The 24,481-nt window shown below is 54.8% G+C and overlaps 1 protein-coding gene across 2 annotated transcripts; it reads left to right on the top strand.

The window, feature by feature from the left end:
* The first annotated feature begins 61 nt into the window (after positions 1-61).
* Prr12 (proline rich 12) lies at positions 62-24,025 on the top strand. 2 transcript variants are annotated; one of them, XR_015630129.1, is made up of 14 exons: positions 62-599; positions 2,072-2,184; positions 2,995-3,156; positions 3,236-6,534; positions 7,135-7,801; positions 9,183-9,607; positions 16,898-17,039; positions 17,181-17,314; positions 17,665-18,146; positions 20,474-20,599; positions 20,867-20,964; positions 22,500-22,646; positions 22,729-22,824; positions 22,961-23,874. XR_015630129.1 is itself a non-coding variant. In NM_001427852.1 (14 exons), exons 1-14 carry the CDS (start codon positions 514-516, stop codon positions 23,105-23,107), a joined length of 6,099 nt encoding a protein of 2,032 aa, NP_001414781.1. In that variant the 5' UTR covers positions 64-513; the 3' UTR covers positions 23,108-24,025. The 2 variants fall into 2 exon arrangements, 1 of the variants encoding a protein (NP_001414781.1); NM_001427852.1 differs by having other exon boundaries at positions 64-599; positions 16,923-17,039; positions 22,961-24,025.
* Positions 24,026-24,481: the final 456 nt, after the last annotated feature.

Raw genomic sequence — 24,481 nt, 5'->3', positions numbered from 1 at the left:
GGATTGTGGGAGGAAGCGGAGCGCAGCCAGACACCCCGCCGCCCGCCCCCCTTCCCCTCCCCCCTCCCCCAGCCGCCTTGTGCAAAGATGGCTGCACCGTGAACGCAGAGGAGGAGGAGGCGGCGGCGGCGGCGGCGAAAGAGCGAGCACCCAGCGCCCGCACCCACTCCGGGGCCGTCCGGGACGCCCCCTCCCGAGCGCGCTTCCCCCTTCTCTCTTGCAAGCGCCGGGGCAAAGGCGGAGACAGCGGGGTCCCTCCTCCCCCCTTTCCCTCCTCCAGGGGGAACCCCCCCTCCTTGGCTCAGCGGCTGCACCCCTCCTTTGCCCGCCCCTCCGTCCCTGCCCCCTCCCTCCCCCGCCCGGGGCCTTCCCGGGCCTTCGGTGGCCGCAAAGAAAAAAAAAGAGAAAGGGTGGAAAAAAGCAGCGGAGGGAGCGGCGGCGGAGGAGAGCGCGCGCGCTCCCCCTCCTTTCCCCCTCCCTCCCCCTCCCCCCAATTTCCACCGCGGCCAATTCATGGACAGGAACTACCCCAGCGCCGGCTTCGGGGACCCGCTCGGCGCCGGGGCGGGATGGAGTTACGAGAGGTCAGCGAAAGCTAGGTAAGGAGCTGAGGGGGACCTAGAGAAGCGGGCTAAGAGGTGGGGGATTCCTGCCTGGCCTGGGCCTGGGGCCCGCTCGGCAACGCGTGCATCGCCAACTCCCCCTCCGGTTTTTGCAAGGGAGCGGCCTTCTTTGGGTTTGTAACAACGCCGCCGCCCCAGTTTGCAAATTGCAAACTCCGCCAAAGCCAGCTCCGGCTTGCAAAAGAGAGAAACGAAGCAGGCAAGGCGCAAAAACAAATTCGAACCGGGAAGGCCTTGGGAAGATGGGAAGGGTTGCTGAAGCAAGGCCTGGACTTGCCCCCCATCTTTAGATTCCCGGCTTGCTGACCCCTCCCCCCGGGCGCCCCTAGCTCTGCAACTGCAAAGGTGGGAGGAAAGGAGAATTAGCTCGCAGACCTGGGGGGCGCGCACCCCCTCCCAGGTCCTATTGTTCCGGGGCTGCTGGAGGCTGGGCCACTCAGGCCCTCCCCCCTCCAAGAAATTCCCCGCGCAGAGTGGGCAAGGGGCCCCGCCCCCTTCTTAAACTAGGATTCTGTGTGTTGGGGGGGTCCTGAGCTTAGGGACACGCCCCCTTCTGCTCCCCACCTTTCTCAAAGCTATGAATCCTGGTTGATGGCGCGCTATTTGCCCTCTGGTCCAAGGCCACGGATTTGGGCCCTTTCTGGGATAGAGTCGTATCTTTTCCCCGTTTATGTTTGCGCGTGTGAGCGTGGGCCCTGTGCATGCGTGGCTAGCCGCGTGTCCGTTCACCCGTGAATCTGCCTCTCGCAGTTTAATCTGTGTCGTGTGTCCTCACTCTTCACCTGCCCTTCACTCGCCTCCCCCTCAACACTTGGCTTTCCCCAGCGTGTACAAATTTTTAGAGTGGGACTTCACACTCGGGACCTTTTCCTCCCCACGGGTGAATTGAACTGTTTGTACACACACCTGGCTTTGCTTAGGCCGATGCACTTGAACCTCAGCCTCTGGGGATGCAATGAATTCGTGTCAGTACTTGTACCTGGGACTTTCCCTGGTCCTGTCCCCTCCCTCCCTTCTCCCCTAGCCATTTGGGACACAAGCTACCTCCTGCTCCTGGCCTGGCTGGATTCCTTTCCTAACTCAGGGTCTGTGCTGTTTCAGCGGGTCTTGGTTTGTCCATGTGCCCTTGCAGTGTTGGACCTTCGGTTCTGTTGTGGTGGGGGAGTAGTATATTACAAGGCAGGATCACACCTTTCATGTTGACTGTTGTAGCCGCTTCCCCTGACTTCCTACGTCCCCAGTGTGTCCCCGCATGTCCGTGTTTGCAAACGTGGGACTCCTAAGTGTCCAGAATAGCATCGTTTTTTGCCGCCCCCACCCCACCCCATGGGATAACTGTGTTCCCTAGTGTTATCTCAGGGTTCTTCAGTCAGTTGGGAAGTTCTTCCTAGCCCCCTTCTCAGAGGATAGCTTGAGAGGATATTCTGACATCTCTCCCTTGCTCCCAGCTTGGTCTACGGCAGCTCCCGGACTTCCCACCCAGAAACCGACATCTTGCATCGTCAGGCCTACGCTGCCCCCCACCCACTACAAAGCTATGCCACCAACCACCACCCAGCAGGTATGGGCTCCCATCCTGGAGGGCTGGGGCTGGTCTGCCCTTTAAGACATCTGATTGGTTGTTGAAAGTTCCGCCCCTGCTAATTGGCCTTGCTCTGGGTCCTGGACCTCTTTTTGCCACTTCTCCTGTGATTGGTTGCCTCGGAGGCTTTATTTCATGCCGGATTCGTTAGGCTCTTCATGGCTCCGCCCTTTGTCTCCTATTGGCTGCTACCCATCAGGGGCCCCCAAATCCCACCTTCTCTTCCAGGCTTTTCCTCTCCCTCCAGCCCACCCCCAGTCCTTTCTTTCCCAGTGGGATTCTCTTGGCTGGTTGGCTCCTTTTTCTTCCCTATTGGCTCCAATTCTTTGGCCCTCCTTCTGTTTGCTTAGAGTAACCTCATCCACCACCTTGTCCTTGCTGTGCACACCTCTGATTTTTAAACCAGTCTGCCCCGGATCTCCTTGTCCCGTCCCTGTTTTCTGCCTCTTGCCTTTTTTTTTTTTTTTTCTTCTTCTTTTTTGACTTTCGTTGGTACTTCTGCGTGCTGGAAATCCAACCTGGAGCCTTCCATAGTCTTTTCCCCTTCCTCCCGCTCCCCCTTCCTTCCCTTTATTTTAGTAAGTGCAATAGTGTCTCATGGAGTTACTCAGATTGTCTCTGAAGGTCTGATCCCCCTGCCTCAGCCTCCTGGAAGCTGAGTTGAAAGGCACTGCGTCCCTTTGCTTGTCTTTGGCTCCTCCCTCCAGTCGTCTTCTGCACTGTCTAGTGCTTTCCCTGACCAAACCACCACCCCCTACCTGGCTGACTTGTTGACTTGTCCGTTGTCAGGCCTCTCTGGACTTTTTGACACTGGCCTCCACCACGCGGGCTCAGCAGGGCCCGACGCCTCCGTCATGAACCTCATCTCGGCCCTGGAGTCCCGGGGCCCCCAGCCTGGCCCTTCCGCCTCCTCACTCCTTTCCCAGTTCCGAAGTCCTTCCTGGCAGACAGGTAAGTGCTGCTCCCAGCGGGCTGGAGAAGGGCTGTCTCCTGGTCCACTCTGACCGATGGTCTTCTCCTTCATCCCTAGCCATGCACACACCAGGCCCCACGGAACTCTTCATCTCTGGTGCCCTCCCAGGTTCCAGCACCTTCCCGTCTTCCTCTGCCCTGTCTGCCTACCAGCACCCGGCTTCCTTCGGCAGCCGCCCCTTCCCAGTGCCCTCATCCCTCAGCCTCCAGGATCCACCCTTCAGTCCTCCTGCTAATGGGCTCTTGTCCCCCCATGATGTGCTCCACCTGAAGCCCTCCCAGGCTCCTACAGTGCCCTCTTCATTGGGTTTTGAGCGCCTGGCAGGGGGTGGTGTCTTGGGGCCTGCGGGCCTTGGTCCTGCTCAGACTCCCCCTTACCGTCCTGGTCCCCCAGATCCACCTCCACCTCCCCGCCACCTCCCGACTCAGTTCAATCTGCTGGCTTCTTCTTCTGCTGCCACAGCTGCCGAGCCATCTTCCCCTCAGCTCTACAACTTCTCGGGTGCTGCCCCGGGTCCACCGCCGGAGCGGGCCCTGCCCCGACAGGACACGGTCATCAAACACTATCAGCGGCCTGCCAGTGCCCAGCCCCCACCGCCCCCACCACCAGCCCATTCCCTGCAGCACTATCTGAGCTGTGGAGGCAGCTATCCCTCAATGGGCCACCGGGCCAGCTTGGCTTGCAGCCCTCTGGGAGGTGGGGAACCCTCTCCAGGGGCTGGAGAACCTAGCAAGGGTGGGCCTAGTGGGGCCACAGCTGGAGCAGCTGGTCGGGCTGCAGGCCCGGAGACGGCTGGGGGAGGTGCAGCTGCAGGTGGTGGTGGGTACCGCCCTATCATCCAGTCCCCTGGTTATAAGACGAGTAAGGGAGGTTATGGACCAGCTACAGGAGGTGCCACCAGACCCCCACCACCTCGATCCACCGCCACACCCAAGTGTCAGAGCCTGGGTGGACCAGCAGCTGCTTACGCCACTGGGAAAGCCTCTGGGGCTGGTGGGGCTGGGAGCCAGGCATATTCTCCTGGCCAGCCCCAAGGGCTTCTGGGACCCCAGGCCTATGGGCAAGGATTTGGAGGGGGTCAAGCACAGGACTTGAGCAAAGGCCCTAACTATTCTGGGGGTCCCCCTCAGCCCCCCAGTGGTCCCCCACCTCCTGGCCTGGCTACCTGTCAGAGTTACTCTCCAGACCAGCTTCAGGGTCAGCTCTATGGGGTACAGAGTGAGCCTTACCCAGGGCCAGCTGCCCATTCACAGGGGCTCCCCACAGCCAGCCCTTCCCTCAGCTACAGTACTGGTCACTCCCCTGCTCTCTCGGGCCATGGAGGTGGCTGGGGACCCAGTTCTCTGGGAGGTGGTGGGGAGGCCAGCCCATCTCACATTATCCGGCCCCTCCAGTCACCGCCTGCTACTGGCCGCCCTCCTGGCGTTGGCTCTCCAGGAGCCCCTGGCAAATACTTAAGTTCAGTCTTAGCTTCGGCTCCATTCCTGGCACCCCCCGGAGCTAGCAGCTATGCAGCTGGAGCCGGTGGCTACAAGGGAAAAGGTGACGGCTCCGAGCTGCTTGCCGGCCCTGGTGGTGCTGCCGCTGAGCGCACGGAAGATGAAGAATTTCTGATTCAGCACCTGCTTCAGGCACCCAGCCCACCTCGGACCTCAGGGGCAGATGGCTTGGTAGGTGAGGATGGGCCTGCTGATGCCTCCAAGGGACTTGGGGGCAGTGGTGGAGCCGGAGGACCGCCAGGCACACCCTACGAATTAGCCAAGGAAGATCCCCAGAGGTACCACCTGCAAAGCGTCATCAGGACTAGTGCCAGTCTGGACGAGGGTGCCACGGCCGCCCTGGAGCTGGGCCTGGGGAGGATGAAGGACAAGAAGAAGGGGCCAGAGCGGGGCGGCGAAACTCCTGAGGGGCTAGCCACCTCAGTTGTTCACTATGGAGCCGGTGCCAAGGAGCTCGGAGCCTTCTTGCAGAAGAGCCCACCTCCCCCACCACCCACGGCCCAGGCAACCCAGCCAACGCCCCACGGCCTCCTCTTGGAGGCTGGAGGTCCTGACCTTCCAATGGTGCTGCCTCCACCTCCTCCCCAGCTGCTCCCTTCTGTGCTCAGCCATGCCCCCAGCCCCTCATCCAGTGCCCCCAAAGTCGGCGTTCACCTCCTCGAGCCAGGCACCCGGGATGGGGCTCCCCAGCCGCCGCCGCCCCCACCCCCACCACCTATGCCTCTGCAGCTTGAAGCCCACCTTCGCGGCCATGGCCTGGAACCCACAGCCCCAAGTCCTCGCTTACGACCTGAGGAAAGCCTGGAACCTCCTGGAGCCATGCAAGAACTACTTGGGGCCCTGGAACCATTGCCACCAGGGCCTGGGGATACCGGTGTGGGACCACCTAACCCAGAGGGCAAGGATCCTACAGGCGCCTACCGAAGCCCCAGCCCTCAAGGGACCAAGGCACCGCGGTTCGTACCCCTCACGTCTATCTGCTTCCCCGACTCATTGCTTCAGGATGAGGAGCGGAGCTTTTTCCCCACCATGGAGGAGATGTTTGGTGGAGGGGCAGCCGATGACTATGGCAAGGCTGGACAAACCGAAGATGATGGAGATCCCAAAACTGGTGCTGGTCCACCCCCTGGTCCCACTGCTTACGATCCCTATGGCCCCTACTGTGGAGGCCGGGCGTCTGGAACTGGACCAGAGACTCCAGGCCTGGGTCTGGACCCCAACAAACCGCCCGAGCTCCCCTCCACAGTCAACGCAGAGCCACTGGGCCTGATCCAGAGTGGGCCACACCAGTCGGCGCCCCCACCTCCCCCTCCGCCGCCGCCACCACCACCCGTCTCTGAGCCCAAGGGTGGCCTCACCTCGCCCATCTTCTGCTCAACCAAGCCAAAGAAGCTGCTGAAGACGTCCTCTTTCCACCTGCTACGCCGCCGAGATCCCCCCTTCCAGACGCCCAAGAAGCTGTATGCGCAGGAGTACGAGTTTGAGGCCGATGAGGACAAAGCCGACGTACCCGCAGATATCCGCCTAAACCCGAGGCGTCTGCCCGACCTGGTGTCTAGTTGTCGCTCCCGGCCGGCCCTCTCACCGCTGGGAGATATAGACTTCTGCCCACCCAACCCTGGCCCTGATGGCCCTCGTCGTCGTGGCCGCAAGCCCACCAAGGCAAAGAGAGACGGCCCTCCCCGACCCAGGGGGAGGCCCAGGATTCGTCCACTGGAGGGCCCTGCCATGGCAGGTCCAGCCTCAGCCTCCATAACCACTGACGGGGCCAAGAAACCTCGGGGCCGGGGCCGGGGCAGAGGCAGGAAGGCTGAGGAAATGGGAGGTACCCGGTTGGAGCCTCTGAAGCCGCTTAAGGTGAGGGGGACTGGGTGTGGGAGGGGTTGGGCTGGACTGTCTGAGATTGAAGGTGTCAGATGACCTCGGCGTCAGAGTTGTGGTTATCTCATTAAAAACCACCAGAGAGGGGCTGGGGATTTAGCTCAGTGGTAGAGCGCTTACCTAGGAAGCGCAAGGCCCTGGGTTCGGTCCCCAGCTCCGAAAAAAAGAACCAAAAAAAAAAAAAAAAAAAAAAAAGCACCAGAGAGTCACCTAGGTAGAGTTCCGGTGTTTCCGTAAGATAAAATGTAATGTGACACTCTTGACAAGACGGGGTGTCAGGACCCAGGCTCTAAAGTCTTGTGCATAGAGGGGATGGGGGATGGGCTGGCATTCAGATCCTGTGTGCCTGGACATTGTGGAAGGACTGGGTCTGGAAGGGACTGTTGGCTTGGTCTCCTGTCTCTTAAGTACAGTCAGTTGTGTTGAAATCTAAGACTCCACAGATTGGTTGCAGGAATTTGGAGGTGATCTAAAGTAAGGTGGGATGGGAAACTCCAAGGTGAATCCCTGGATCTGAGGAAGGAGGCCTGGAGGCTGGGCCCCTGGACCATGACACTTTGCTCTCCCCATGTCTAGATCAAGCTGTCTGTGCCCAAGGTCGGTGAGGGTCTGGGAGCACCCTCCAACGATGTCATCTCGGGTGTAGACCACAACAGCCTGGATTCCAACCTGACCCGGGAGAAAATTGAGGCCAAGATCAAGGAGGTAGAGGAGAAACAGCCGGAGATGAAGTCAGGCTTCATGGCTTCTTTCCTTGACTTTCTCAAGTCAGGCAAGCGGCACCCACCAGTCTACCAAGCTGGCCTGACGCCACCACTAAGCCCCCCTAAGAGTGTGCCAGCCTCTGTGCCCACCCGAGGCCTGCAGCCCCCACCACCCACCGTGCCCACTGTGCCGCACCCGGCACCTTCTGGTCCTTTTGGCCTGGGAGGTGCCTTAGAGGCTGCGGAGAGCGAGGGGCTGGGGCTTGGCTGCCCTTCGCCCTGCAAGCGACTGGACGAAGAGCTGAAGCGCAACCTAGAGACGCTGCCTTCCTTCTCCTCGGATGAAGAAGACTCCGTGGCCAAGAACCGAGACCTGCAGGAGAGCATTTCCTCAGCCATCTCGGCCCTGGACGATCCACCCCTCACAGGGCCTAAGGACACGTCCACACCGGAGGAGCCACCTCTAGACACTGGACCTACAGCCTCCGGTCCACCCCCTCTCCCAAGTCTGCCCAGCACCAACAGCAATGGCACGCCTGGTGAGTTCTCAGAAGGTGGTCTGGGGAACAGGGTGAGGCTTATTGGAGTCCGCAGATAAAGTTGTTTGGGTTATACACTATTTAAAGGATTTTTCCTGTTGTATAGAAAACCACACTTGACAGAGGTGATTTCCTGATAGAAAAAGAAAAAAACCTTTTTCCCTTTCACTGTGTCCTGAAACTCACTTTGTGACCAGGCTGGCCTTGAACTCGCAGATCCACATGCCTCCCGAGTGCTGTACCACCACTGCTTAGAGAAACATCTTTTAATGAGCTCAGAGGTTCAGTAGGGAATCGCAGGGGCCTAGTACTGGGCCCTCGAGGATGCTGGGGAGAGACTAGGGTATAAGTGGCAGGTCCAGCTAAAGGGGTAACAAGGGAGATTTAAGGAACCGTTAATGATTGTGAGGTGTAGAAGTGCTCTGAAGAGTAAGCCGTGAGCTGGACTCAGTGGTAGCCCCTACCTAGAATCCCCCAGTGAGGCACTGGGGGTGTGGCTCAGAGGAGGTAGAGTTCTGTGTAGAATCCACCAGCAAAGGGATTCCTGGTGAGTCCTAATTAGGTTTTCCTAGCGAGTGAAAAACCCAAGTTCTATTACTAGTAAAAGTAATTAGGGGTACTGGAGAGATGGCTTGGTGGATAAGAGTGCTTACTGCTCTTGTAGAGGACCCAGGTTCAGTTCCCAGCTCCCACATCCAACTAACCGCCCATAATTCCCATTCCGGGGTATCTGGTACCCTCTCCTGATTCCATAGGCCCCTGTACATACATGGTCTGCACACACTCTCGCACACACACACACACGTACACGTAACTAGGCAGATGTCTGTGGCATTAGAAAATCAAATAGCTGATGGAGGAGACCAGGGAGGGGCTTGTAAAAAGGCAGGAGTATCCCAGGAGGGAATGGGGACTTGGGAGGCTTGCTAGAGCGCTCGGAGTGAGGAGGCATCAGGATATGGAGTTAGGAGTTGGACAAGAGCTACAAGGGCGTGGGTAGACAGCATAGCACAATGGCACTGGGGAATGAGATGGGTTTCAAGAATCCCAGGTAATTGCTGGAGCTACGCTGGCAGTCTCACAGAAGGACCCAGTACTGGACCAAGAAGTGGGACCTCTACAGGAGAGCCATGTCTGTCTTTGCTCTCTACCCTTATAGTAAGGACACATGTGGCTTTGTAGGTAGACTGAGTGCTAAGTTGCCATTAGGGACACAGGATCTGTAAGGTTAATAGAGCCAGCCAGGAATAGTGACACATGACTGTCATTCTAACTAGCTCTTAGATTGAAGCAGGAAAGTCAGGGTTCAAAGGCCAGCCTGGGCTACATGGTCAATGAATGGCAATAGATCTGATGACTCTCTCTCCCCCCTCTTTCTTAGAGCCCCCGCTGTTGGAGGAGAAGCCCCCACCTACTCCACCTCCTGCCCCAACACCTCAGCCGGCCCCACCTCCACCCCCACCCCCAGTTCCAGCCTTGCCCTCACCTGCCCCACTGGTGACTCCTGTGGCTAGCTCACCTCCACCACCACAGCCACCGCCTCCACCAGCGCTGCCCTCACCACCTCCACCGCCCCCGCCAGCACCCACAACTGTCCCACCAGTCGCCCCTCCAGAGGAGCCTGCTGCCCCGTCTCCAGAGGACCCTGAACCCCCAGATGCTCGGCCTTTGCACCTGGCCAAGAAGCAGGAGACAGCAGCTGTGTGCGGGGAGACGGATGAGGAGGCTGGGGAGAGTGGCGGAGAGGGCATCTTCCGAGAGCGGGATGAGTTCGTCATTCGTGCGGAGGACATACCCTCCCTCAAGGTGAGCCTTAGCATTGTCCCCAGATGGAGCCTGACAAAGTCTCTGAGCCACTGACTGAGCAGCTGGCGAGTGACGGGCCAGTCTGGGTAGGGGTGCAGGCCGAAGAATTACCCAGTGGGCTTGCTAGGCTGCTTTTGGGTTGTTCTTGGCTGACTGAAGTGAGGACACTTGCTTTCCTTCATCCTGTCCCCTCTTCCGTGATGTCCCCCAAGCCTTCATGAACTTGATAGAAATGTACTGTTTAGGGCTGAGGATCCTTCAGCCCTTTTACCAGGTATTAGTCCGCATTGAGTTCTGCCGTGGCAGAGAGAGGTTCCTCTGGCAAGTACACTGTAGCTGTCTTCAGACACACCAGAACAGGGTAGATCTCATTACAGATGGTTGTGGGCCACCATGTGGTTGCTGGGATTTGAACTCAGGACTTCCTGAAGAGCAGTCAGTGCTCTTAACCGCTGAGCCATCTCTCCAGCCCAAGCCCTGGACTCTTGACCAGATTTATAGGGCCAGACATTAATTCTCTCATATGCAAGGAATCCATTGGGAGCAGTTAGTTGCCCCGTAACCTTCATGCCGCTAATATGCCAATGGGCGCATCTTGCCTGGCAGGGCAGTTACAGCGTTGAGGGTTCAAAATTAGTCACTTGGGGGATTGGGGATTTAGCTCAGTGGTAGAGCGCTTGCCTAGCAAGCGCAAGGCCCTGGGTTCGGTCCCCAGCTCCAAAAAAAAAAAATTAGTCACTTGGTAATTCCATTTCTTGGGGACTTAGAGTCAGAGGGGATCCAGCCGGAGCCTATATTCTTTCCCATTTACATATCCGCCCGCCGTCAGCCTGATGTGGTTATGCCTAACTTGTAGGTGGTGTAACGGATACTTGCTTAAGGGCACTCGCTGAGTGGCAGGCTGAGGTTTCTTGTTTTTGTTGGTTTGGTTTGGTTTGGTTTGGTTTGGTTTGGTTTGGTTTGGTTTGGTTTGGTTTGGTTTGGTTTGGTTTGGAAAGGGTTTCTCTGTGTGCCTCCGACTGTCCTGGAACTGACTCTGTAGATAAGACTCAGACTGGCCTCCGATCAGCACTCAGAGCGCCGCGTGTCTTTGCTTCCCAAGTGCTGGGATTAAAGGGGTGCCCCACCGCTGCCTGGCTAGGTTTTACATTCTTGATGTAGCTCTGGCCCTGCTGGCGTCAGCCTGCCATCCCAGGTTTCCTGGGGTTGTTACGGAGGTCCTAAGTCCAAGACCTTCCTATGCTACAGAGTAGATTGAAAGCCAGCCTGGAAAATAATAGTGAGGAAGTGAATACAGAAAAAGCGGGGCTCCAGCTCGGTGGTAATACATCACTTGTTAACAGAGACCCTCCGCCCTGGAGGCAGAGGTTACTTTGATTTCTCCCTTGCCTGTGTCTCACAGGTAGGTTAGGGTGGTCTCGAACATGCAGCAGTCTTGCCTGTTTTGGGGACATGGTACTGTAGATGGACACCATGCTTGGTCCAGTCCAGTTTTGTTTTTCTGTTTGTTTTTCTTTGAGACGGGATCTCTGCAAAACTCTGTCTGTCCTGGAACTCATCATGTAGACCAGGCTGGCTTCGAACTCACAGAGATCTGCCTGTCTCTGCCTTCCGAGTTTTGGGACTAAAGGTGTGCCCCACCATGTCTGGCTTCTGGTTTTGTAAATAAATATTTATCAGCAGCATATCATCTGTGGGTGATTTTCCCACCCCAGTGGTAGAGTGAAACTATAAATAACTAACAGTATAAACTAATAAAACAAGTTCCTGCTTACTTTGTCCCAAAAAAGTTTGGGTGGCCTCTTCTAGGATGTTTGGTTCATAGGCTTATCTGGCTGAGTCAGGATTAGGAGGATCCTGATGATCCAGCAGTAAAATGCTTGTGTAGAGTACCCAGTGAGAGGTTGGTCAAGAATCTGATTCTGTCCGTGGTAGGACATGGCAGAGGTTCCAGGGAAGCAGACCTGGTGTTTGGCTGGCTGCCATCTCTCTGTGGTTGGCCCTGGGAGGCTGGGAGGCATGTCAGTTGTGGGACTATCCGTTGCCTTAGTGCACATTGTATGCTTGAGTCTCGGCTGTTTCTTTCTGCAGTCCATATGGGTAGTAGATTGAATTCATGACAAGTACAAAAACCATTATTCCTTAGGACTCTTTTGAGAGGTGGACCTAACAGTTGGGTAGGTTTTTTTGGTTTGTTGTTTGTTTTGTTTTGTTTTGTCTTGTCTTGTCTTTGTTTTTTAGTACTAGGAGTTTAAGGCACTCAGTACAGGCAAGGTCTCACTGCGTTCCCGAGGCTGGCCTGAGTCTCACCAGGTGTGTAGTGGAGGCAGACTGCAAGCTTTCTACACTTCTCCGGCCCTGTTTTCTAACCCTGGTGAATAGGGTTCAAAGCAGTGGCTTCTCTAGCCCCATCTTACAGGCCAGAAAGGCCAATGGGCCTTTGGAAGGGGCCCATTCACTGACCTGCACTGGGACAGGAGCCACGGTCATCCATCTGATACTACTGGCCAGCTGGTGTGGGAAGGGAAGGGGCCAGGCGAGGACTCAGATGCTTAAAATACTACTCAAGTGTGAGCTTCGTTAGGGGGCACAGAGCCCTGAGGCCCTGTACCTCCTATTGGTGTCAGGGACTCCTAGAGGTGAGCAAGATAGGCGTGTCCTGCCTTGGGAGGGTTTACTAGACTCCGTTCTACCTCTGCTTAATAGCTGGGCTGCCATCTTGTCATTCCCAGTCTCAGTTTTCTCAGCCATGGCTGATGACAGGAGCTTCTCCCTCGTGTGTATTGATGTGTGTTCATGTGACCTGGCCTGTCCTTGTCAGTGATTGTGGCTCCCACACAGAAGGTGCTGGGAATGTTGGACATGTTGCTGTGGTCTTGGGCTGGCTTTTTCTACAAGGCTTGACAAACACTCTGTAAAATACAGAGGTCACGTGTCGTCAGGCTTTGCCGTGATCCTCTTTCTGGCATTCCCCTACCCCACCCCACCCCCATCCCCGGTCATCTGGGCAGTGTCGTTTTGAGGCTGAGGCAGGAATGTCCTGGATTAAGCCCATGACTTCCAGTGCTTGGCTAGTGGAACCAGTAGTTAAGAGTCTGAGGTCAGCCTCAGCTACATCACAGAGTTGAGGTCGGCCTGGGGCAGATGTGATTTCAAATGAAGCAAAAGTCTCCTTGCAGGTATGGGGACCGACTGAGGTCCATCCCACAAGCCCTCGGTGGTGGGATCTACTTGGAATCCCCAGATTCCAAGAGACCCGTGGATTCCTTGGGGGCTTGTTGGCCAGTCAGACTCGATTAATTTGTGAGCTCCGGGCCAGCAACAAAGCTCAGGGGGTGACAGTACCTGTTCCAGACCGGAGTTTGATCCCTAGCAAGCACTCAACAAGGCGGAAGGAAAAGACGGGTCTTCCTGCGAGTTGTGGTCCAGCCTCCATAGGTGTGCCGTGTGCCTGCGTGTGTACACATATAGATGAATTTTATTTATTGTTGAAGTCTTAAAAAATTAGGGCCAGTGAGATGGGTCATGAGGTAAAGGCGCCTGTCTCAGAATCTGATGGCTTGAGTTCCATTTCTGGAACCTTCACTGGGGAATTCGACCCTTGAGTCGCATCCCAGTCCTTCGCGGCGGGACTCTAGGCAGGGCCTCTCCTGCTGAGGTGCACCCTCGGTCTGTGAAATGGCATTTTAAACTTCCTTATTTCCACAAGTATTAGAAAATTCCGGCGAAATGAGCCATTTGTATACATTTCATTTAAGTCAAATGTCTTAAGCCTCTCCGGGGAAGTTTGCATTCTTCCGACGTGTTGGCGATGTTTCCTTGGGCTAAGTGAAGGGTTGGTAAGATGGCGTGCATTCTTTTCTGTGCTCTGAGTCTTCAGACTCCCTCGTATACTTTATTAATGTGAGATGCTGGTTAAATGAGTTGGCTTCAAGTGTTGAAGAGCTATGTGGAGCTGGACCCTGGCAGTGGTGTGGCATTCGCCTTTAATCATCCCAGCACTCAGGAGTCCAGCCTGGTCCACAGAGTGAGTTCCAGGATAGCAAGGGTTGCACAGAGAAACTCTGTCTTGAAAAACCAAGAAGAAACTCAACCAAGCGACAAGAAAAGCTGTGTGGGTAAACTGGCTTGCAAATTGGATGGTCACTGGCTGCTCTAGGCTCATTGTCTGTAACAGAAAAATGATACTACAGCCCAGCCTTTGTGGAGGTCGTGGCAGTCATCTGAGAGGAATGGCCTTTGCAAGGCCCCGTGTGAGGAGTGGGGCGGATTTGCAGAAATGCTAGTTCGAGAGGCTGGACCATGAGTGGGACTGGGAACGTGGAGGACTTGGGTACCAGGGCTGAGAGGATGGCTGTTCTTGGAGATGTAGTTTTTGCTGGCCCGGCTCTTGGTCAGCAGGGAGCTGAAGAAGGTGACTGGGGGGTAAGTTGCAGGCCTAACGAGCAGTGTTGGCAACCACTGTCTGTGACTGCCTTCCTGTTGGTGGGATCTCTTCGATTTTGCTTCTTCGTAATCGTCGTTGCTCTGAGTGACTTTGAACTCCGGCACACAAGACATTTTCTTGCAAATTAAGGCACGGTGGCTCATCCTATAATCCCTGTCCTTAGGCATCTGAGACAAGATTGCCACAAGTTGGAGGCTGACTTGGCTACGTAGAGAGTTCCAGGTCACTGGACCCAGCTGACCTTTCTCCTTAAATACCATGCCTGGGCGTGTGTAGCTCACCTGCTCATTCCTGTGCTAGCAGCAGCACGTGTTTGGCTTATCATTCGTGGGCCACATTCTTAGGAGAGAATCAGATTGGTCCACTCATCCTTGGGTACCAAGATGGAGACCAGTGATTGGCTCTTTGGCTGTTAAAGTCAGATGTCCTGCAGTGAGCTGACCATCTCAGTACGGCAGTCCGTGAGATGGGTGACTTTCTAGTCAGTCGCTGGGTGGGGTTGGTTATATGATTGACAAGAAGAGAGCCTGGAAGTACTGGCCTTAAAGAGTGGGGAGAAGAGAAGGTTGTGATTTCTGGGGTCACTCCCGAAGAGTGAGCTGTGGAGATGGCTTAGTGATTAGGAGTGTCAGTGATCTTGGAGTTCACCTGAGTTCTCTTGGGTTCTTCACAACCACAGATAATTCCAGCACCGGGGCAGTTTCTTGCCCTCTCATGGACTCCGTGGGTACTGCTTTCGGGTGCGCGTTCCCACTCACAGGCATGTTAACAAAAAACAACACCGAAGAAAGGGCGTTTTGGAGGAAGACCAAAAGCCCGAGTTGGAAAAGAACAGAAGGGCAGATAGGGAGATAGGTTGGTGCCTGGTGACAAACCCCAAAAGGGCTTCCAGGAAGTCTCTGAAGAACCGGAACAGTGAGTTCTGTGTTCACATTCATCGATTGGGCAAGAAAGCCTGTGGGGGCGAGTACCCATAGGGTCAGAAAGTCTGCGATGGGACTGCAAACTTGGAGAGGTCCGATGCCCTGTGGGGCAAGGGTGGAGGAGAGAGGACACAAACACAGCGTTTCCTTGTCAGGGGAAAGCCTGTGTTTGGAGTCCAGGGAGTATTTTGGAGTTGAGCAGATGTGGTCTGAAGTACACTTGTTTTCGGGGGGGGGGGGGCGGGGTACTTCTGACCCAGCCTGTGATGTCATCTGGGAGCTCAGAAGAAAACTGGGTTTGGGGTACCTGCATTCCTTGTGTATCTCTCTCTCTGCGTCCTATTGAGCAAGTTGTTAGAACTCCTTTACATGCATATACTGATTCAGGAGCCATAAAAAATGAGGGTGCAGAAACAGATTTCACCACACTAAGAGTGCATGGTTTGACACGCATATACCCATATAGTACTGATACTCAAAGCAGACATTACCAATAGATCTTGATACTTCTGAGCACAGTTAAAAGGAGGACATAACTAATCAATTGGGGTTACCATCTGAGTTCTTTTTGATCACTTGATCTGTAATCTCTGAATGTAGTAGCCACATTTCATTCATTTCTGCATTCTTGTGTCACCCATGGCTATCTCGCCCTGTCATATGTGACAGCCCTTGGTGTCCTGGAACTCACTCTGTAGACCAGGCTAGCCTCGAACTCCCAGAGATCCTCCTGCCTGTGCCTCCCCGGTGCTGGAATTAAAAGTGTGAGCCACCAGGCCCAGCTTCAGGAAGCATTTTTGGGTCTCAATCTGTAACCCAGGCTGGCCTCGACCTCAAGTCAGTCTTCTTCCTCAGATTCCCAAAATGCTGGAAATTGCAGGCATGCAGAACCACACCTGCCTCTTTGGGTTCTTGAGTGTTTTGTTCCTGTGTTTATCTCCTCTGTGGTCCTCTTCTTGTGTGCAGGTCAGATGGCTGTGCACTGGGATCCTAGTGCTAAAACACTGGGACAGAGGATGTCAGAGAATGCCAAGATGGTCAAGAGGGGCATCCCAGGCCAGGCAGTAGTGACAAACGCCTTTAATCCCAGCCCTTAGGAGGCAGAGATGGGCAGATCTCTGTGAGCTCGAGGTCTGCCTGTCTCTGTGGTACTTCATGTGGTGCTGCACGTGTGGCAGAGTGAGCCACACCCCAGCCTCACTGGGAGGATTTTAGGCAGGCACTTTATCTTTGAGCCACGCCCCTAACTCCTTACTGCAGGATGTAGGTAGGCGCCCTACCGTTCAACTCTATCCCCTGAACTCTACTCTCTGAGATAGTGCCTTACTGTGTGTCCAAGGCTGGCTTTCATTCCTTAGTCCTGCCTCAGCCTCCTAAGAGGCAGAGCTGATGCTCCCCGTGTTTTCCTTGTGTGACTTGCTGCCTGTGCTCTGAGTGCCTCGTGGAAAGCTTTGCAGTTGTCACTGTCTCCTTCCGACTATGGTACTGCACTACAGGAGCCTAGATAGCTTGTGGCTATAAACAGAACATATGTCTTGCTCACGGCTTTGGAGACTGGAAGTCAAATGTCAGCCTCCTAGCAAATCTGGTTTATGGTTGAGCCTTCTTCCTTGTTGCTAGATGGTACCATCAGGCTGTGTCCCTAAAATAAGGGGTCGATTTGTCTTTTGCTTCTCTAAAGGTTTGTTTTACTTTGTTCTTTTTTATGTATATGTCTTGGTAAGTGTAGGTTATGTGTGTGCAGGCCCTTGGAGGCCAGCTAGAGTTACGGGCATTTGGGACCTGTCTTAACATGTGTGGTGGGAACTGAACTTGAAAGAACAGGAAGCTCTCTTAACCAGCAATCCTCCTGCCTCATCTGGGATTAGAGGTGTGAGCGACGAAGTCTCCAGCAGGGCAGGGGTGAGGGTAACCTTGTAGGTCTCCTTGGTCTCTTCCTCCTCAGCTGGCCCTGCAGACTGGCCGGGAGCCCCCACCCATCTGGCGTGTCCAGAAGGCCCTTCTGCAGAAGTTCACTCCAGAGATCAAGGATGGCCAGAGGCAGTTTTGTGCTACCAGTAATGTAAGCCAGTGTGTGGGGGTGTGGATTTGGGGGGGGGTGGGGAGCGAGTGCTCAATCCTGTGGTCCCTCTCTGCATGGCCCAGGGCATGGAGGTGGGATGGTAACACATGCTGGCTCTCACAGCCTTTGCTCTCTCCACAGTATTTGGGTTATTTTGGGGATGCAAAAAACCGGTACCAGCGCCTCTATGTGAAGTTCTTGGAGAATGTCAACAAGAAGGATTATGTGAGGGTGTGCGCCCGGAAACCCTGGCACCGGCCCCCACTGCCAGTCAGGTACTGACAGTGGTAGGGTACCTGAGGGGAAGGTGTGAAGCTGGCTTCACATGCAGGAGATGGAGCTTTTCCTGAGGGAAATAGAGCCAGGAAACACTCCTGGCAGAAGGAGAAAGACCCATGGTAAGGGATGCAGTCCCAGAGAGGCAGGCAGCAGGGACCCAGAGAGGTAGACAGGTCTATCCAGAGAGGTGAGGAACCAGAGGAAGGAAGGAGGAGAGAGGCTTAGAGAGGTAGGGCGAGCAGTGACCTCCCCACCCAAAAGGAGGTGATTGTGAACATTCAGGGTCTCAGAGCGTGGGGGTGGGGTCTTCAGCTTGCTGGTGACATCCTCTCTTGTCCTTTTCCAGACGGTCTGGTCAGACCAAGGGCCCTACCCCTGTTGGGGGCAATGCTGCACCTCCCTCTAAAGTCCCAGCCCCACCTCCTAAGCCTGAGACCCCTGAGAAAATGACGTCAGAGAAGCCTCCAGAGCCAACACCTGAGCCTGCTGTACCCGAGCCCCCTGCCCCAGAGAAGCCATCCCCACCTCGACCTGCGGAGAAGGAGAAGGAGAAGGAGAAAGAGAGGGTAACCCGTGGTGGTGATCGGCCTTTGCGGAGCGAACGGGCCGCCAGTGGGCGGCAAATGCGGACTGACCGGAGCCTAGCCCCAGGGCAGTCCACCACCTCCCGGCTGCCCAAAGCCAGGCCCTCGAAGGTCAAGGCCGAGCCGCCTCCAAAGAAGAGGAAGAAGTGGCTGAAGGAGGCAGTGGGCAGTGCCTCAGCGGGTGATGGCCCTGGGTGCAGCTCATCAGACTCCGAGTCCTCCCCTGGTGCACCCAGCGAGGACGGTAGGTTCCAGCAGCTGCGGGCATAGGGGGTCACGTGAGGGAGGGAACACCGGCTTTGAGGGTACAGGGTGATAGCAGCTTGAGGGCCATGGGTAGTCTCCCAAATGGAGACGAAGGGGACTCCCCAGTAATGGCAGGAACTAGCCGTTGACAGTCACTTCCCTGTGTAACCGGTATGTGTCTGCTAAGGCCTTAGTACGTTGTCCCATTTCCAGGGCAGCCATAAGAGGTAGAGGCTGTAACTCCATGTAGAGGCCAGGCCTCCCGGCAGAGGCCTCATCCTGCGAAAAAGCAGCTGAGGACTTTGGGAGGTTCAGAACCAGTCTGAGCTGCAGCCCGTTCAGCTCAAGATAGTGAGATCCCACCTCACAAGACAAAGTAAAAAATAAACAACCATGTTGAATTCAGGCGGTGGTGGCAGACACCTTTAATCCCAGCATTAGAGAGGCAGATGGGTCTCTGGGTTCGAGGCCAGCCTGGGTCTACAGTGCGAGTTCCAGTTCCAGGGCTATACAGGAAGACTCGGTCTCAAGGAAAAAAAGACCAAAGGAACAGACAAAATAAACTTCCAAAATAAACTAGAACCAAGCTGTAACTCGGTGTTTGAATCTCCTGTACTGCGGAGTAAATCAGAGTTACAGAATTTATAAGTAAACAAATAAAGCCTAGACACCATATGCAGACAGAGAGGAAGCAGACTTCGGGTGGGAGCACCTGCGTGGCTGGGCGACCTGCGGTGGCCGGGCCAGCGTTCACTCCCGTGCAGCCTGTGACACCCTTTGTGTTCACTGATGGGTGGTTTTGGTTCATGACAGGTTAGTTCTTAGGCCTGTGATAGATGTCCTGAGCCCAGACACCGGTGCTCATGTGACCCTGAGAAAGGCAGAACCTTTTCTTTCCTGACCTTGCCTGTCGAGTTGGCCTCAGGTAGCACCTGAGGGAAAATCTTGCCTAGAGTTGGCACCACAAGAGCCCTGTGTCAGCTGGATGTTCCGCTGTGTCCCTGATGCTCAGCACGATGACCGCCATATGGGGCAGGAGGATTGCCATGAGTTTAGAGGGTTGGCCTGTCTACACAAGCTTGTTGTCTTGTCTCAGAAATAACAACAAAGCCCTATTCTCCTGGGTTTGGCATGCGCTTTCTCTCTTGCACCATTTGGCTCTAAATGGCTAACATGTCTGACATACCTGCTTGTGAAGACTGCAGGAGATGCACATTCATTTTGCATGTCTGTCTTTTGCGGGTATGTCTGTGCGCCACGTGTATACCTGGCGCAGTGGAGAAGAAGGTGTTGGATCTCTAAGACCTAGTGCAGATGGTTGTGAAGTACCACATGGTGCTGGGTCCTCTTGGGCTGTTGGTGCTTCTAACCACTCAGCCATCTCCACCCGCAGTATAATGTCTTCAGCTTGTCTGTATCAGCTGTGAAAGTAGTTCTCTCGCTCCCTCTCCCTCCTTTTTTTTTTCTTTTTTCTTTTTTCTTTTTTGTTAAGATGGTCTTATGTAGCTCAGACTGCCTTGTAACTTGCTACGGACTTGTGGGTAACTCTTGCACTTGCGCTGTACTGCCTCCACCTCTCCCATCACAAGCGTACCTCACGCCGTTTATTTGGTGCTGGGCATAGAAGCCAAGCTTTGTTGGTGTGTTCTAGCTCAGCGCTCTACCAGTTAAGCTAATCCTCCTGACCTCTGACCTCCGTTTTGGTACGTTTGTTTCAACTGTGTCTCACTGTGTAGCTCTGGCTGGCTTTGAACTCACAGAGCTCTCCCTGCCTCTGCCTCCCAAGTGCTGGGCTCACAGGTGTGCACCACCATTCTCGACTGGTCTCTGTCTTTTTTTTTCTTTTTTTTAAAATTTATTTATTTTATGCATATGAGTACACTGTAGCTGTCTTCAGACACAATAGAAGAGGGCATCAGATCCCATTACAGATGGTTGTGAGCCTCCATGTGGTTGCTAGGACCTCTGGAAGAGCAGTCAGTGCCCTTAACCACTGAGCCATCTCTCCAGCCCAACTGGTCTCTGTCTTGATTCGGTGTTTTGGTTTTGATAGGTTCTCATGGGGCCATACTGAATTAGGCCCACTTCCCTGGCCCTGAGCAGTTGCTGTTCTTGTCACTCTGTTCTCTTGGAATCTTGAGTGTATCTATCATTCCGGCCTGGACAAGCTAAGCCAAGTTGTTCTCTGAGCTCAGTCATCACGGCATCCTCAGCAGAGGCTCCCCTGTGCCCTCCTAGCTAGGGTTTGCGCCGTGAGTCCTTACCATTGGAAATAGCGTCTGCTGCACGGTAACCTCTGAATGAGTCTGTCCCGTCTCTCCGCAGAGCGGGCAGTTCCAGGACGGCTGCTGAAGACACGGGCCATGCGGGAGATGTACAGGAGCTATGTGGAGATGCTGGTGAGCACAGCCCTGGACCCAGACATGATCCAGGCCCTGGAAGACACACATGGTGAGCTGGACCAGGAAGGAAGCCTGGATCAGAGGAGGGATTGGAGTTATGGGTGGGTGCTGGCTTCCTGAGGCTGAGGGTTGGGGCCGGGTGGAGGGTTAGGGTCTAGGGTTGAGCGCTGGGCACTTAGCCCTTTGAGAGGAAAGCTGGGACCTGGGAAGGAACTGTGCTCCTGGACTCTGTGGTCTTGGGGAGAAGGGGATTTGGGGACCCCAGACAAACCCTGTTCATGGGAGCTGCTGTCTGCCAACACCCCTGCTCTTGCAGATGAACTCTATCTTCCACCCATGCGGAAGATTGACGGCCTCCTCAATGAGCACAAGAAAAAGGTCCTGAAGCGGCTGTCACTGAGCCCAGCGCTGCAGGTGCTTGGGGGCTGAGTGGGTTGCATGGGGTCCAGATCAGGTGTGGAGACTGGGGGTGGTCAGCGCCGAGGTTACTTGAGTACCTTCCCTAGAGCGGGGATCAGGAGGGGAGTCATTGCTGTCCTCAGCTCCGTCTGGAGAAGATGAGAGCTAAGCTGGCGAGGCCCTGGCTTCCCAGCAGCCCCACAGGGAACGTTAATAGAGCAGGCTTGGGCCTGAGGCTTTTTTGTCTGGCCACCCTATCACCTGTCTCCTGTCTCCCTATGAGACACAGCTGTCATATCCTGGGCTCATTCCTGCCCTCTGGAATGGCCCCTCATGCTGGATGATACACCCCAGGGCCACTCTGAGAATCTTGAGGTACAGTGCTGATGTGCTGAGGGCTCTAGTCCTGATGTCAGGGTCTGGGAATGCGGTTCACTTGGTAGCGTGCTCAGGCCCTGGGTTCCATCCGCAGCACAGGCTTATCCAGACATGGTGGATGCCTGATACTCTTCCGGCTGTAAACATGGGAGGCTGGTCCTGTTTGAAGTATTTAGATTGTCGTTGAGAATTCTGGGATAGAATATAGCAGGTTGTCTTGGAGCTCCTGGCAAGATGTCAGTCTGACTTTTAAAAGTATAAAGTTGGGGTTGGAGATTTAGCTCAGTGGTTCGGTCCCCCAGCTCCAAAAAAAAAAAAAGTATAAAGTTTGTCTGCTTCTGAGGATTCTGGTTAATATGTTGTTTAGGGTTTTTTTGGTTTGGTTTGATTTGGTTTTGTGGAGACTGGGTCTTACTAGGTAGCCTTGGCTATATTGGAACTTGCTGTGTAAAATAGGCTTGCATATACCTGTCACCCCAGTTCTTTGGGAGGTTGGGGCAGGAGAATCAAAACTCAGAGCCATCTTGGACAACTTAACGAGGCCATGTCACAAGATTAAAAAGTAGCTGTGTGGTGGCACTTTCCTACAGCCTCAGTACTTGGAAGGTAAAGGCATGTGAGTCTCTGTCAGTCAGGTCAAATAGTGAGGTTCTGTCTTTTTATGAAAAAGAGAAGAGAGAAAACTCAGGGATTAGTACTAGGCTGCCTCCCTACTTCTGGGTCGGTGTTCAGCAACCTGGTTTGCATCGTTCCTGGGATAGGTGAGGCTGGTACAGTGAATTAGAGTGCATAATTTTAGGGGCGTGTGTGTATGTGTGTATGTGTGTGTGTGTCAAATCTTGAATTCAGCTGGAGCCCAGAAACTGGCCTCAGATACCCCACATCTGCAGTTGTGAGCCGTTCCGGGTGGGTGCTAGAAACTGAACCTGGGTCGTCTTCGAGAACAGAGCTCCATTCCGTAGAGTGCAGAATGGTGGGTAGAATGTGGCACTTGTGAGATTTGAGGCCATGCTAGGATCACGGGCAGGATAGCCAGGCCTAGGGGACAAAATATACCTGCAGGTCTTTTGAAATTGTCTTGGGAGACAGTGAGGCCTATGTGATCTGAGTGCTGGAGTTGAATGACAGGTCAGGTCCAGGGAGGTGGCCACTGACCCGTTGGCTTCCCGCAGGATGCCCTGCACACGTTCCCACAGCTGCAGGTGGAGCAGACTGGAGAAGGCTCCCCCGAAGAGGGAGCTGTGCGGCTGCGGCCTGCAGGGGAGCCCTATAACCGAAAGACCCTCAGCAAGCTCAAGAGAAGTGTTGTGCGGGCCCAGGTAGGACTCTTGGCCTGGGAGGGGTGCGCGCAGGAGGAGGGGTGCTGGCCAGAGCGAATGAGCGGTGCTCCTCTGTCTGCAGGAGTTCAAGGTGGAGCTGGAGAAGTCGGGGTACTACACCCTCTACCACTCTCTGCACCACTACAAATACCACACGTTTCTGCGCTGCCGAGACCAGGTGAGCACCAGCCCGGCCCCTCAGTCCTCTTCTGGTCAGGAACCCCAGCCTTCCTCCTCAGTCCTGGTCCCATCCCTTCCCTAGCCATCTTCCCTAGCCATTTCTTCCCACACAGCTTCACCTTCCTTCCCCGCAGACCCTGGCCATCGAGGGTGGTGCTGAGGACCTGGGTCAAGAGGAGGTAGTCCAGCAGTGCATGAGGAACCAGCCATGGCTAGAACAGCTGTTCGACTCCTTCAGTGACCTGCTGGCCCAAGCACAGGCCCATAGCCGCTGTGGGTGACCACACCCTGCCTGGCGAGGGGGACACCTCCTCCATGAACTGAGAACTGGACAGAACTGTCCTCCGGAGCTGACTCCTAGGCTCCCTTGCTGCCAGGAGGGAAGGGGTCGTCCTCAGCCAGGGTGTGTCCACACAGCCCCCTCTACTCCCTTTCACACCCTCCCCCATTCGTGTACAGAGAAATTATTTATATATATGTATAAATGTCTATTTAGTAACACTTGCCCTGTCCCCTGGCCCAGCCCCCCCAACACAGCCATCGCCCCTGCCCCTCCACCGTGTACATAATGTATAGGAAAATTCTATGTATGGTTGAGGGAGGCAGGGCGGCTTGAGAGAACCGGGGAACCCCCTCTCCCCTCCAAGCTCCCCCTCCGGGCCAACATCTTTGCTAAAGGCTGCTCCCCAAGGGCGTGTGGTGTTGGGTGGGAGGGGCCAAACATCTTGTTAATTATTTTTAATCTTATTTATTGTACATACCCGGGGTAGGGGTGGGGTGGAGAGGGAAGGCGAGAAGACTCCCCTTGTCCTGCCCCTCCTGTTCCTTTTCTACAGCGATCTGTCTCCCCGGCCCTCCGCCCTGCTTCCCTTTGTCTTCTCAATGTGGTTCTATTTTTTAATGCCTCTCTCTGCCCCGGCCCTGCTCCCTCCTGCCCTCTTCCCTCCTCTCCTTGACCTCCTGCTCTTCTTACTCGGCGCTGTACAACTCACCTTGTATACACTGTGTACACACAACCAGCCAAACGAAACCCAACAGCAACACTTTACCAGCAGGCTGGAGTGCTCTGTCTGCGGCGGTGGGTGGGCCTGGGCAGTGGGAGCAAGGATTGGCAAAGAAACCCGGATGAAGCCCGCTTAGGTATAGAGCCCAGGGACCGTGTATGTGTGACCCCGAAATCTAATGACCTCAAACAAGCATGAATTTTGTTATGGTTTGTCAAGATCGAGGGTTGGGGTGGACAGGCTGCCCAGGGGGATTGTGGCTGCAGGATTCCCAGGTAAGGTTGTGTGGCTATGGGCTGGTGGCCTCAATTTACTATGTGGCATTTCCTTGATCTCATTGAGTTTTCTTACAATCTGGTTTTGGGCAAGGAGGAAGCCGTCTAAAACATCCACCACTGTGCTTGTCGCAGACTCCTTGTGGGGCTGGAGAGGTAGCTCAGTAGTTAAGGGTGCTGGCTGCTCTTACAGAGGTCCCCGTTTCTCTCCCCACATTGGATGGCTTATGCAGAAGGCAATTGAACTCTCCTTTTACATCTCACATAGCTTAAGCTACATGTAACTATGGCTGACAAACTTCTAATCCCCCTGCTTCTACTTCCCAAGTGCCAGGATTATGGACGTGTAGCACCCCACCTGGTTAGATTCCACTTT

The sequence above is a fragment of the Rattus norvegicus genome, chromosome 1 (assembly GCF_021556685.1).
Source record: "Rattus norvegicus strain SHRSP/BbbUtx chromosome 1, alternate assembly SHRSP_T2T, whole genome shotgun sequence".
Taxonomy (NCBI): Eukaryota; Metazoa; Chordata; class Mammalia; order Rodentia; family Muridae; genus Rattus; species Rattus norvegicus.
The sequence above is the reverse complement of the archived record's forward strand: the minus strand, read 5'-3'. Positions and strand labels throughout refer to the sequence as shown.

Excerpts from the sequence above, each read along its gene's own strand:
- Prr12 (NM_001427852.1), top strand. The coding sequence starts at position 514 with ATGGACAGGAACTACCCCAGCGCCGGCTTCGGGGACCCGCTCGGCGCC. Across the intron at positions 9,608-16,922 it reads AGGACATACCCTCCCTCAAG|CTGGCCCTGCAGACTGGCCG; the intron begins GTGAGCCTTAGC and ends CTTCCTCCTCAG. Across the intron at positions 22,647-22,728 it reads GAAGTGTTGTGCGGGCCCAG|GAGTTCAAGGTGGAGCTGGA; the intron begins GTAGGACTCTTG and ends CTCTGTCTGCAG.